Here is a 12,794-nt window from a genome sequence, read left to right as displayed (position 1 = left end):
AAGAAGATAAATATTTATAATTTAGAGGGTAAAATAGGTATTTGGCAATCCAAAATTTGAAAAATGTAGTTGAGTGACCTTCTGAGTGCAATAGGCATAGTTCAGTGACTTTGTTGTTACAAACGAAAGTAAAGTGACTTTAGGAGATAATTTGGGATAGTTGAGTGACCATTTGAGTAATGGACTCGTATAATAATTAATGAGTTTAAGAGCGAATTAGAATTAGAAAAAAGTTATATGCATTTGGTATTTACACCAATTAAGAATAGCTAATATGTTTATCACTTTATAATTAATGAGTTTAAGTCATATAACTAATGACATAAAGATTCTTATACTATCAGTGCAAATTTAATCGATTATTGCATATTACTACTCTTTCTTTATGTTAACAAATCAGAATTGATATAAAAGGTTATCTGTTGTTACATATCTGCTTAGCCTACTATGAAAAAAATTTACACAGTCAGAGCAGGGTATCATGAAACTTAAATGTAATTTTTCTTTTAATTTCTCATATGGCATTTGATTTTCGTAGCGGCCGCAATTAATTTGTATTCGCGCTATGTAAAGCCAATTAAAGAGGAAAGTATTCCGTACCCAAAAAAAAAAAAAAAACATCCCACCCAACGACCCTAATTAAAGGTGAATGTATCTTATCCATCCCACCATAGTCTTTTGATGCATAGGCAGACCTATCCTAGGGGTAGGGGGTTATCGGCCCTCGGTAACTTTGAAAAAAATGTATGTATATATGTTATATATATCTTAAATAACAGGTATATATTTTGATTGATAACCTATAATTCAAATACTAGGCAACTTCATTTGTCGATTTAGGGGGACACAACTTAATTGCTGCCTGGTCCGACTCAGACTTCAACATTTGCTCAAATTTTTATTATGACGATAGTGCCTCGTTACTTTCAAATTCTGAGTCTGCCTCCACTTGTACCTATATATATATATATATATATATATATATATATATATATATATATATATATATATATATATATATATATATATATATATATGATTTGATAAGAATACCAAGTCTGAATTTTTTTTTCCTTTTTAAATAGGGTGGACGCACTAAGACCCAACAGAAATAGTGAAAGTGAAGGCGCACAAAAAAATCCCAACAACAATACAACTAGCTTTCTCTCTAGTTTCTGCCAAAGACAACACAACACCACTTCCACTCACAAATCCCCCACTTTCTTCTCATTTCTCTCCATCATTGTCACCTTGAAAAAGAAACAAAATCCATTTTCAGTTTTCACACACAAATATGCAACGAACTAGCTACTATTATTAGTTACTTCATTTCTTCATTAAGCTCCCCTCACTTTTTCCACTTCTTTCCCTCTAAAGATCCTTTCTTTTTCTTTGGTTTTGGTCTAATTTTCTTGTTTATCTGTGGTTTAAGCCTGGTTTTTTAGTGAGTTCTAATGGGTGGGTTCTGTTTTTGAGAAAGTGGGGTTTGTTTAATTACTTTGGCTGTGTTCTATAATGGGTAATTGCTGCTGTGGGGGGCAACCTTCAATATACAGAGTCTCTTCTAATGCAAAATCTGGTCAGTCTTTCTCCTAAAGTCTTGTTTCTTTCTATTTTGTGTTGATCATTAGCTCACTGTGTTTTATCTATATATATACTATGTTTCTGTTTCTGCTATTTCATTTTGTTTTTTCCAAAGCAGAGGACTAATAATTTCTGGCTTTTGTTACTCCAGTCCTTAGTAGTATTAGCTCTCTTTCTAATAATTCTTGGTCTTAATTTGTTTTTGTTGGCTCTTTTAATGATCTTATTGTTGGACGATTTTTCCAATGTTACCTTTATTTTCTACAGTAATAAAGATTGTATTTAATGCCACTCTAAGATAAAGAATATACTAAGATTCTTTTCTCTTTTCCACGTTTATTTTCTAAGTATTTGGGTTTCAATAGTTTCAGTATACTTGGCAAAGTTAGAAAAAGGAAAGGGGTTTCTGCTTTAAGACTCTTTTATGTACTGGTTTTCTTTTTCATCTTTTGGCTTTTATTAAATTAATTTTACTATTTTGTTTTAAATCTTGTAATATATCCTGGATTAAAAGTTTACCTTTTCATCTTTTAACTCTTAATAATAGAATTTTACTTTTAAATTTTAACTGTCAATTCAAAATCAAAAGCTTTGCAAGTGCTCTGCCTTTAGAATTTCTCTTTTTTACTTTTTGGATACCAATTTTTGTTTTATATTTTATCAATCCTATCGAAATTATGCACCTCATAATTTGCTTAACTTTTCACTCATGGACGGTTCAGATATTAGAAGAGGGGGGGGGGGGGGGGAAGCTTTATGTTGCATAATATGTACTTAAATGAAATGGTTTCTCTTTCCATGAAATGGATAAGGATGTTTCAAACTTGACAAAAATCTTTATTCTGCATTTATGGTGTCAATTAAATTTTTTTAGCTGGATATCAAAAGAAGATGCATGTTATTTAAATGGCAGCCCGGTGCACAAAGCATCTCGCGTTCACACAGGGTCCGGGGAAGGGTCGCACCCTAAGGGCTCGTTTGGTACGAGGGATAAGGGATAATTAATTCCGGTATTAAATTTGAGATGAGTTTATACCATGTTTGGTTGGGATAAAATCGTGGTATCCCGGGATCGTAGTATTTTTCTATCCCTATGGGAGAGTGGGATAACTAATCCTAGGATAACTAATTCCGGGATAACTAATCATGCGATAATTTATTTTCCAACCAAACAACTACTAAGGGGGGTGTGATGCATGTTATTTAAATTGTTTAATCAATGTGATCTGGAATAACACTATAAAACAGAATTTTTTATGTTGCATCCTTAACACGCACAATATTTTAATTAGAGCTTTTTACCAGGTTTCTCACGTCATTAGATTATCTGATGCTTCACTTGATAGGTAATTTGAGAAAGAGATAAACCACTTAAATGTTTCCTTCTCTGATTCATGAACTATTCAGATAAATGTTAATAATGGTGAATATATCATTTTGCACTTTTAACTTCTTATCAGAGTCTCCTAAAGATCAGAGTCCATCTCAAAAAGCAAGGATAGATCATACTAAGATGCCTTCAAATCCTGAAGAAGTAGAAGACTTGCGCCGTAGTTCAGCTACAAATCCGTTGATTGCGTTCTCCTTCGATGAACTCAAGATAATGACTGGCAACTTTAGACAAGATTACATGCTGGGGGGAGGAGGATTTGGTAATGTTTATAAAGGATATATTACTGAAGATTTAAGGGAAGGATTCCAACAAATTACAGTTGCTGTTAAGGTTCATGATGGAGATAACAGTTATCAGGGCCACAGGGAATGGCTGGTAATTAGCCGAAAATTTTTCCATAAGGTTTTGAAGTTTTCTCTAATTGTCTGAACAGATTTTTCGCTCCTCTTTTTTCGTATCTGTTAGGCTGAAGTGATATTTCTGGGCCAACTTTCGCATCCAAACTTGGTAAAGTTGATCGGTTACTGCTGTGAAGCTGATCATCGGGTTCTTATATACGAGTATATGGCTCGGGGAAGTGTTGAAAACAATTTGTTCTCAAGTAAGTATTTTCAGTTATTTTCTAGAATGTGACACTTTAAATGTTCATTTTCATGATCTGTATTCGTAGTACTGAAAGAGTTTTAGAAGAAAGTTGTTCGAGACACATTCGAAGATTGGCTGATCTGGACATTAGGAAAAACTTTTAAAGTGCATCCTGTGCCCATTCCTCCTAAGCCTTCCACCTAACTATTATTTTATTTAACTTGGCGTGCCCGTACTCTAATTTGAAATCCGTCCCTACCTTCTATCTGCAATCTCTAACATGAGTCTGGATGTATTTTCATGATATCATTTCCCACTAAGCTGTGCTATGATTAGTGTTCATTTTTCTCAGGCATGGGAAGTGATAGTCTTGCCTAAGGGGGACCATTGGACAAGCGTAAACTATGATAATATCTTTAAGTGGAGCTACTTTCAAATAATATTGTCTTGAATACTTCCTAAAAAGTAAAAGCAAAAGGGAAAAAGAAGGAAAAGAAAAGATTTTCCATGATATTCTGGATCAGTGCATATGTGGCCCCTTTTTGACCCTATTCAATCACTATCACTTTTGTGTAATGACCAATCATGATCCCCCTACTCTTCACTGCAAAAGAAAAAAATTTCCTCTGTAGAAAACCTTTTAATCTTACATGGTTTCTGTTTTTTTTTTTTTCAAAAAAAAAAAGGCAGCCTGGTGCACTAAGCTCCCGTTATGCGCGGGGTACGGGGAAGGGCCGGACATCAAAAGTCTATTGTACGCAGCCTTACATTTCTGCAAGAGGCTGTTTTCACGGTTCGAACCCGTGACCTCCTGCTCACATGGCAGCAACTTTAACAGTTACGCCAAGGCTCCCTTCTTTCTCTTTCTATATGAGAAAGTGTAAAATGAAAATTAATTTGTATGACATGTCTATTTCAAGAATTTCACCTACATACTTGAGCGCCTTTTGCCCTAAAACGATTGGTGTGTTTTTGCACAAGTTCTATCCATTGCTCAAGCATTAAATTATCATGTTGCTCACCTTGTTGGACGGGGTTCTTGCACACTAATTTTCTTAAAGAAGAAAAAAAATTACAGGTTTATGACTCCTGTTTCATAATTAATTTCCCCTCTTGCCTTTTGAGGATAATACGAGTTGTTTTCCACATTGGCTTGATCAAGAAAATGTTGAAATCTGGACAACTAGCTTTCAAATTTATCTGTAGTCAACATGCCTAGAATCTTTTCTTGTAATAGAATCAGAACTACATCTTCTTATGTTACTACTCGGTTTGTTACCTTTACCTTGTAGACTATACATTTGAAGCAGAGAACAAACTTCTAAAGCATTTGAATTGTTTCTGAAGCATCGATTCCTCAAGATATGTTCCCTCATTAGAAAGGATGATGGAAACTACTTATTTCGACATTTACCAAGAGTGTTTAGTAAATGGTAGTATTAATTAAGCTAGGCTTATAATTTCATGAACGCGTGTTTCTTATCTACATCCTGTTTTCATATTTGAAATTTGTCATTGTTTTTCGTGAGTCGTATTAGATGTCATGATGCTTATGCAAGGTTCTCTTGGTTGCAGGAGTATTACTTCCTCTTCCATGGTCCATTAGAATGAAGATTGCCTTTGGTGCGGCTAAAGGACTTGCTTTTCTGCATGAAGCTGAGAAACCCGTGATCTATCGTGATTTTAAGACATCTAATATCCTGTTAGATGTGGTAACTTTTCTACATCTAAATGTCATTCATGCATCATTTCATGTCAATTGCTTCAGCTTTGAGGGATAATACGCAGAAATTTTTATATATACAGGAGTACAATGCAAAACTCTCTGATTTTGGCCTGGCAAAAGATGGACCAGTTGGGGACAAGTCTCATGTTTCTACTCGCATAATGGGAACCTACGGATATGCTGCCCCTGAATATATTATGACAGGTAAGTTAATCTTTCTTTAGAAACCTATTGTCTTGTCTCTCGCAATAGCATATGTGCAAAAATTTCATCCGATTAAAACGGCATAGAGCCCTTTGGTTTAGCTACATTTAAGGAGCTTTTAAGCACCGCATGATGAGAAGCACTTTTTAAATGCTGGATTGAATTTAAGAATACGCAGTTATGTGTTCGGATAGAAGTGTCGAAGCTGAAAATACATAGTCGATGTCTTTGGCAAAGAAGTGCCGACAGAATCATAATAGTCATACTGTCATCAACAACAACAGCCCAGTGGAATCCCACAAGTGGGGTCTGGGGAGGGTAGTGTGTAAGTAGACCTTACCCCCACCCCTCCGGAGTAGAGAGGCTGTCTCCGATAGACCCTCGGTTCAGGAATTGTCATACTGTCATCCTTGAATAATATTCACAGGTTCACCTAATATTGTTTCGATATCTTTATCACAGTTAATGCCTGCACTTTATCTGCAGGTCATTTGACACCAAGGAGTGATGTTTATAGTTTTGGTGTAGTTCTACTCGAGCTTCTTACAGGAAGAAAATCGCTTGACAAATCCAAACCAGCGCGAGAACAGAACCTTACTGATTGGGCTCTACCGTTACTTAGAGAAAAGAAAAAGTTGCTTAACGTTATAGATCCAAGACTTGATGGAGATTATCCGATAAAAGCTGTTCATAAGGCTGCAATGCTTGCTTATCATTGCCTAAATCGCAACCCAAAAGCACGACCTTTAATGAGAGATATTGTAGATTCCTTGGAGCCTCTTCTGATATCTGGCGAAGTTCCCACAAATGAGAAGCCTACTTTGACTGTGATTACTGATACACCCAATGGTGTGATCAAAGAAAAATGCACAGTTTAACATGATTGCAATGTGTTCTAACTTTCCTAGCACTAATAGAAAGCTTTGGTACAATGTTTTACTTTCTTTGTTATACAAGGAAACAGAGATTTTACTTGTTCTTCTGGATTAATAGTAGTTCAATTCACTGTCCTCCTTTTCCCTTTCCCTTCCTTGATCCTTCAATATAATAGAAAAACTTATTTTTTTTCAGAAGAGAAGAGTCGTCCTGAAAGTTCCGCGGCTCGATGCACCCCAAAAAGGAACAACTGGCCGCCGGGGGGCCCAAATGGAAAAATTACGATAGAAATAAAGCTCGAAAATGAAGGAATAAAATTACGATAGAAATAAAGCTTGGAAATGAAGGATGCTCCTTCCCTTTCATACATTATGTTCCTAAGAAGTTTGGAGAAGTTTTATATATCTTCCTTTTCCTCTAATGGTAGCAGCTAGGTTAGAGTGGGGTATGTCTCAGTACATGCAGGATAGCAAGTAGCAAGGTTTTTCCCTTGGGACTGATTACAATAAGCTCGCGACTCTAATAGGAGGAAAAAATTTAGGACTGACTACAGACTCTAATAGATCATGTTGGACCTTGATTAGTAAGGGCCTTTTGGAAATTGGTAGAACACTCCTGCATTTCTTGTCCGTGCAATAGGATTTTCATTCAATGAAAAAGGCCTCATATTGAAGATACTCTATAGGTACCTTAGCATTCTGTTGTAAGATGCCTTGTGCATGAGCTGATGAGCTCTACATCATTCGACTCCATTTTTAACAGCAAATCACATTCTTTTTCTTCTTTCTAATCCATGTTTTAACATATTTTGCATTTACCTTTCAAACAAAAGGTCGACCTACTTCCTTGATCAACTGAATAAAAATTGGTCGAAGAAAAATAAAATTCAATAAACATTCACCATCATCAACACTTTTATATTAGGATGCACTTAAATATAAGCGAATTGTTTCTTACCCAATTTTCGCTTGTCAAAGAACTTGGTTCTTTAACGTAAGTAATTCAGACAATTAAAATTAAAGAAAAGTGTGAAATTTAAATACATAATAATTTTACGTGGAAAACCTCCTCGTTCAAAGAAGTAAAAATCACGACCAACCCTATTTGCCTCAAAACTTCACTAACGTCAAAGAGCGAATTTAGGTTACAACTAAATAACCAAAGGGACTAACTCTAGTACCTTAACCCCTATAATCAATCCAATTGTAGCAACTATTTTTTTTAACTAACTCTAGCTTAGAAAGTAAAATATGTAAGATAACTAATTCACAGCCATAGCAGAGATTAAAACACAAACATAAATATAATCTTTAATTAGGTTTAAGAAGCGTACCGTTCAACTCCATCGATTCAGCAGCGTCAGCAACCAGCGATTAAGCCTGAGACCAATTTCCACGATCCACTAGCTACGCGCTCTCACAACCCGAAGAACTTGACCAATGGGACGTGTACCTTGACCACGTATTCAAGAGGCAGAGTACACTAGGGTTTTCTAATAGCTAGGGAAAGGAGAGTTGGCCTCTATTTATAAAGAGTGCCTGCACATCACAGGCCAATAGTTATTGACTCGCAGAACCTATGAACTGTAACGACCCGGCCGGTCGTTTCATGAGTTACCGCTTCGTTTTTCCCACTTCTGCTTCTTTATGTGTTGTTCAGCTTCATTTCATCGTATCATGTCGGTAGGTTCGGGTTTGGAGTAGTTTTGAAGTGTTATGAGACGCTTAGTCTCTTAAGTTGCCCTTTTAGTTGGAAAAGTCAACCAGAAGTTGACTTGTGTGAAAACGATCTCGGAATTTGTTTTTTATGATTCAGTTAGCTTCATGAGGTGATTTGGGACTTACGAGCGTGATCGGAATGTATTTTAGAGGTCCGTGGTAGATTTAGGCTTGAATTGGCGAAATTGGAATTTTGGCGTTTTCCGGTTGGTAGTGGAGATTTTGATACAGGAGTCAGAATGGAATTCCGAAAATTGGAGTAGGTCCGTTGAGTCATTTGTGACGTGTGTGCAAAATTTCAGGTCATTCGGGCAAGTTTTGATGGACTTTTTGATCGAATGCGGAATTCGGAAGTTTTGGAAATCTTAGGCTTGAATCCGAGGGTGTTTTGATGATTCGATGTTGTTTTGAGTGTTCCGAAGGTTGGTATGAGTTTGAATAGTGTTATGTGACTTGTTCGTGTTTTTGGTTGAGGTCCCGGGGGCCTCGGGATGATTTCGGTTGGTTAACGAAAAGTTTGGGAATTTGAGGATGCAGCTGAAGCTGCTGGTTCTGTCATAACCGCACCTTCAATTAGGGGACCGTAGATGCGATGATCGCAAAAGCGAGAATCAGCCGCAGATGCGGCCACAAGTGAAGAAGGCAAAACTCGCAGGTGCGGATGAAGGAACGCACCTGCGTGACCGCAGATGCAGGTATTGTGTCGCAGGTGCGGCTTGGGAATTTAAATGAAAACCCGCAGAAGCAGTTGGATAGGCGCAAAAGCGGTCCCGCAGATGCGGGAATGGACCGCAGATGCGGTATCGCTGGGCAGAACATATAAATAGATGCCTTCGCGAATTTTTGCTAAGTTTTGCCATTTTTGAAGACGGGAAGAGAGCTAGGGCAGTGATTTTTTAAGAGAATCGAAGGGTTTCAGTTGGGTAAGCTTCTTAAGCTTCATTACTCGTGTTTATGATCATTTTTTCATTGTTTAATCATGGTATTAGTGGAGATTAAGGAAGAAAATTGGGGGATTAGGGCTTGAAATTGGAGACCTTGATTTGAGGATGTGAAGGGCTGTTTGTGGTCAGATTTTGATGTATTTGATATGTATGAACTCGTGGGAGGATAAGGATCCTATTGATAAATCTTATCGAATTTCGAGACATGGGCCCGGGGGTCGGGTTTGACCAATATCGGATTTTTGATGTAATTTGATTATTTTCGCATGGGCTTCGTTCCCTTAGCATATATTGATGTTATAATTCTGATTTTGGATAGATTCAACGCGAGTTGAGGCCGAGTCGAGAGGCAAGGGCGTCATGGAGTAGTATTTCATCTGGTTTGAGGTATGTAACCATTGTAAATCTAGACCTGAGGGTATAAAACCCCGGAATTTTGTATTGTTTTGATAAATGAGGTGACGCACATGCTAGGTGACGGGCGTGTGGGCGTGCACCCGTAGGGATTGTGACTTGGTCCGTCCCATGGCGACTATATAGTTGCATATTTTGATATATTGTATATGATATCCATGTGTCTTAGAAATTGGTTTGTTAACTTGGGCTGAATGCCATGTTTGGGGCCTTTGTGCCAACCTGTTTAGACCCTTAGGGGTATTTTTACTACTTTCCTCACTCTATTTGATTTGAAAGCATATCCTTAGTCATGTTTTACCCGTTTATTGTTTAATCCGGTTTCATTGCTCTACTTCTTAATATATGAAAACTATTTGGGCTGAGTTTTCGTGATTTTCACTAATGTGCCCGAGTGGCTGTGAGGTTAATGACTGAGAGAGGTTGAGGGCCTACTGGTGAGGATTATATATACATATTATGGATCGGGTTGCACGCCACAACGATATACATATTATGGCGAATATGACGCTTGGGCTGTAGGAGCCCCTCCGGAGTCTGTACACCCCCAGTGAGCGTAGTGGAGTATATATTACGGATCGGGCTGCACGCCGCAACGGTTATTATTATTATTTTGAGATATCTATTAAGCTGGAGTGCTGAGTGTGAGTACTGATTGACGAGTGACTGAGAGGCTTGCCCGAGAGGCTACACCTACGAGTGATACATTGCCTGAGGGGCTTGTTTATGACATTTTTCTGTTTCCACTCTTCTTTTATACTGAACCTCTGTTGAAAAATGTTGAATAAATGCCTTTAAAGGATTTTAACTGAAACTGGAGTTTTATGAGATAACTGATTATTGAACTGCAGATTTGACTTGATATTTCTGTTGAGATTTCTTATATGATTTTAAATGCTCGTCACTGCACTCAGACTTTATTTACTTTAGTTACTTACTGAGTTGGCGTACTCACGTTACTCCCTGCACCTTGTGTGCAGATCCAGGTGCCCGAGCATCAGAGTGAGAGCTTCCAGCGCTCTTAGAGTTTTTACCGAAGATCGCAAGGTAGTTGCACGGCGTTCGCAGCCCTGCTTTCCTCCTTCCTATCTTAGTATTGTGTCTTTCAGACTTATTATGTATCATTCAGACAGTGTTAGGTTGTACTTAGAGGCTCTTGACTAGTGACACCATATTCGGGCTGTCTTAGAATATTTTGTACTGGTTTTCTGCTTATTTCTGTATATTTCATATGAAAAATTCGAGACTTATTCAGTTTTAGAAAATGATTTTTATAAAATGAATTCGACGTGGTAAATGTTGGTTTGGCTTGCCTAGTACTGTGATAGGCGCCATGACGTCAAATTTTGCAGGCAAGTCCCAAATGATATAACGGAACTGTTTCAACTCTCGGAATCGCATTCCAACCTCAATATCACCAAAGTCAATTCTTGGTCAAACCTCTCAATCTTCCAAACTTCAACTTTTCCAACTTTCGCCGAAATGCTTCAAATTACTCTACAAACCTCCAAATCCAAATCTGGACGCACACCTAAGTCCAAAATCACCATACGAAGCTGTTGGAATCATCAAATTATTTACATAAAAGTCAAATTCCGGTCAACTCTTACCACTTAACTTCCAAAACCAGAATCCTATTTTCAAATTGACTTCGAATCATCTAGTAACTGAACTCGGTCACGCCCGCAAGTCATAACACAAAATACAAAGTTGTTCAAGACCATATACCGTCGAACGGGACTTAAATTCTCAAAATGATCGTCCGGGTCGTTACAACCGATAGGACGTCTACTTTGACCACGTATTCAAGAGGCAGAATACGCTAGGGTTTTCTTATAGCTAGGAAAATGGGGGTTGGCCTTTATTCATAAAGAGTGCCTACTCATCACAGACCAATAGTTATTAGGCCTCACTTATCCACACACACAATATTTAATATTATGCCTTTTATTTATCCACCACTTGGGCCACGTCACTATCCTTTCAGGCTATAACCAATTAACGTAAGTCCAAATTCCAACAAAATAAACTCTCAAGAATTATTCATCAACAATTACACTTCCCAATAAGCATGATATGAATTGCTATTTGCTAAAAGCAACTTCTTGCTATGAATCAAGACTTAATAACAACTAAAGGACTAAACAACTTCATCTACAGGAATAGATTCTTCAGTTGTGCAGCTTGAAACTATGACAACATCTCTTGCTATGAATTGCTATTTGGCAAAAGCAATTTTTTGAAATTGCGCGAGTATCATTAATCTTCAATGGAAACAATATAATGCTTTTATATAGGAGTGAGGCTGGCCGAATTCTTTTCCAGTTTTAGCTCCAAGACCTAAAATAAATTAGTTACCTCTTAAGGAAAATAAATCCTGTAATAATTCTATTTTCTTTCCTTAAAGACTCGTTTATGTGGCATCCTTTCCATGCAAGTATTTCATAATTAATTAATCCATTTTAAACACAAATTTCTTCAACTATTATTTTTCTTATTGTCCACGAACAGAATCTTTCTGTATTTACAAGAATTATTTTTTCAGCTCGAACTAACTTGCACTAGGAAACGATCTTCAACTTCTGATCAACAAACTTCAAGCGTCCTGGTTCTTTTGCAAACATTTGTTAGTTTTCAAAACAAATTAGGCTCATCCAATAAATTTTTTCTTTTTGATAATGACAAACCAATGTGCAACTTCTCCCGTGAGAACCAGTTTCATAGTCAGCTCATGTTCTCCAAAGTGTCTGTTTTGCTTAAGTGCAATGGACTAGTCTTTCATTCATTGCAACCCTATAGATGGCCTGGCATAGGAACAAGATTGGTTCAATTATTCCCATAGGTGGACCCGTTAATCAATCATCACAACATAACATAAATACCAGATTCATTATTTGTTGATCAGTTATAAGCACATTCTTAACTTTTTCTTTTTGGCATCATAAAAAAATAAAGTGTTAGTAAAGTCAAAAGTGAGAATTAAGAAATATCAAACTCATGGTCACCCGGACTACACTAGAATATGCATAATCTCAAGAATTCAAACGTTTAGGGTGTGTTTGGTATGAAGGAAAACATTTTCCGGAAAATATTTTCCAATTTTCCCATGTTTGGTTGGCTTAAATATTTTAGAAAACATTTTCCTTATCAACTCATTTTTCTTCAATTGGAGGAAAATGTTTTCCTTATCAAGAGAAGGGAAAACATTTTCCAAAACTCCTTCTCAACCTTCCCCACCCTATCCCCCAACCCACCCCCACACTCCCCCACACCCACCCACCCAACCCACCCACCTACCCTCCTCCAAAACTGGGGAGGGGTGAGGAGAGTTGCATAAAAAATATATTTTT

The 12,794-nt window shown here is 37.2% G+C and overlaps 1 protein-coding gene across 3 annotated transcripts; it reads left to right on the top strand.

Moving 5' to 3' along the window:
- On the top strand, positions 1,104–6,512 carry LOC109230188 (probable receptor-like protein kinase At5g56460). 3 transcript variants are annotated; one of them, XM_019395714.1, is made up of 6 exons: positions 1,104–1,579; positions 3,045–3,352; positions 3,443–3,578; positions 5,138–5,274; positions 5,351–5,492; positions 5,979–6,512. In XM_019395714.1, the coding sequence occupies exons 1-6, from the start codon at positions 1,516–1,518 to the stop codon at positions 6,368–6,370; spliced, it is 1,179 nt and encodes a 392-aa protein (XP_019251259.1). In that variant the 5' UTR covers positions 1,104–1,515; the 3' UTR covers positions 6,371–6,512. The 3 variants fall into 3 exon arrangements, with proteins under 3 accessions (XP_019251259.1, XP_019251263.1, XP_019251268.1); XM_019395718.1 differs by having other exon boundaries at positions 1,106–1,579; positions 5,369–5,492; XM_019395723.1 differs by lacking the exon at positions 1,104–1,579 and adding an exon at positions 2,647–2,930.

The sequence above is a fragment of the Nicotiana attenuata genome, chromosome 1 (assembly GCF_001879085.1).
Source record: "Nicotiana attenuata strain UT chromosome 1, NIATTr2, whole genome shotgun sequence".
Classification (NCBI taxonomy): Eukaryota; Viridiplantae; Streptophyta; class Magnoliopsida; order Solanales; family Solanaceae; genus Nicotiana; species Nicotiana attenuata.
The sequence above is the reverse complement of the archived record's forward strand: the minus strand, read 5'-3'. Positions and strand labels throughout refer to the sequence as shown.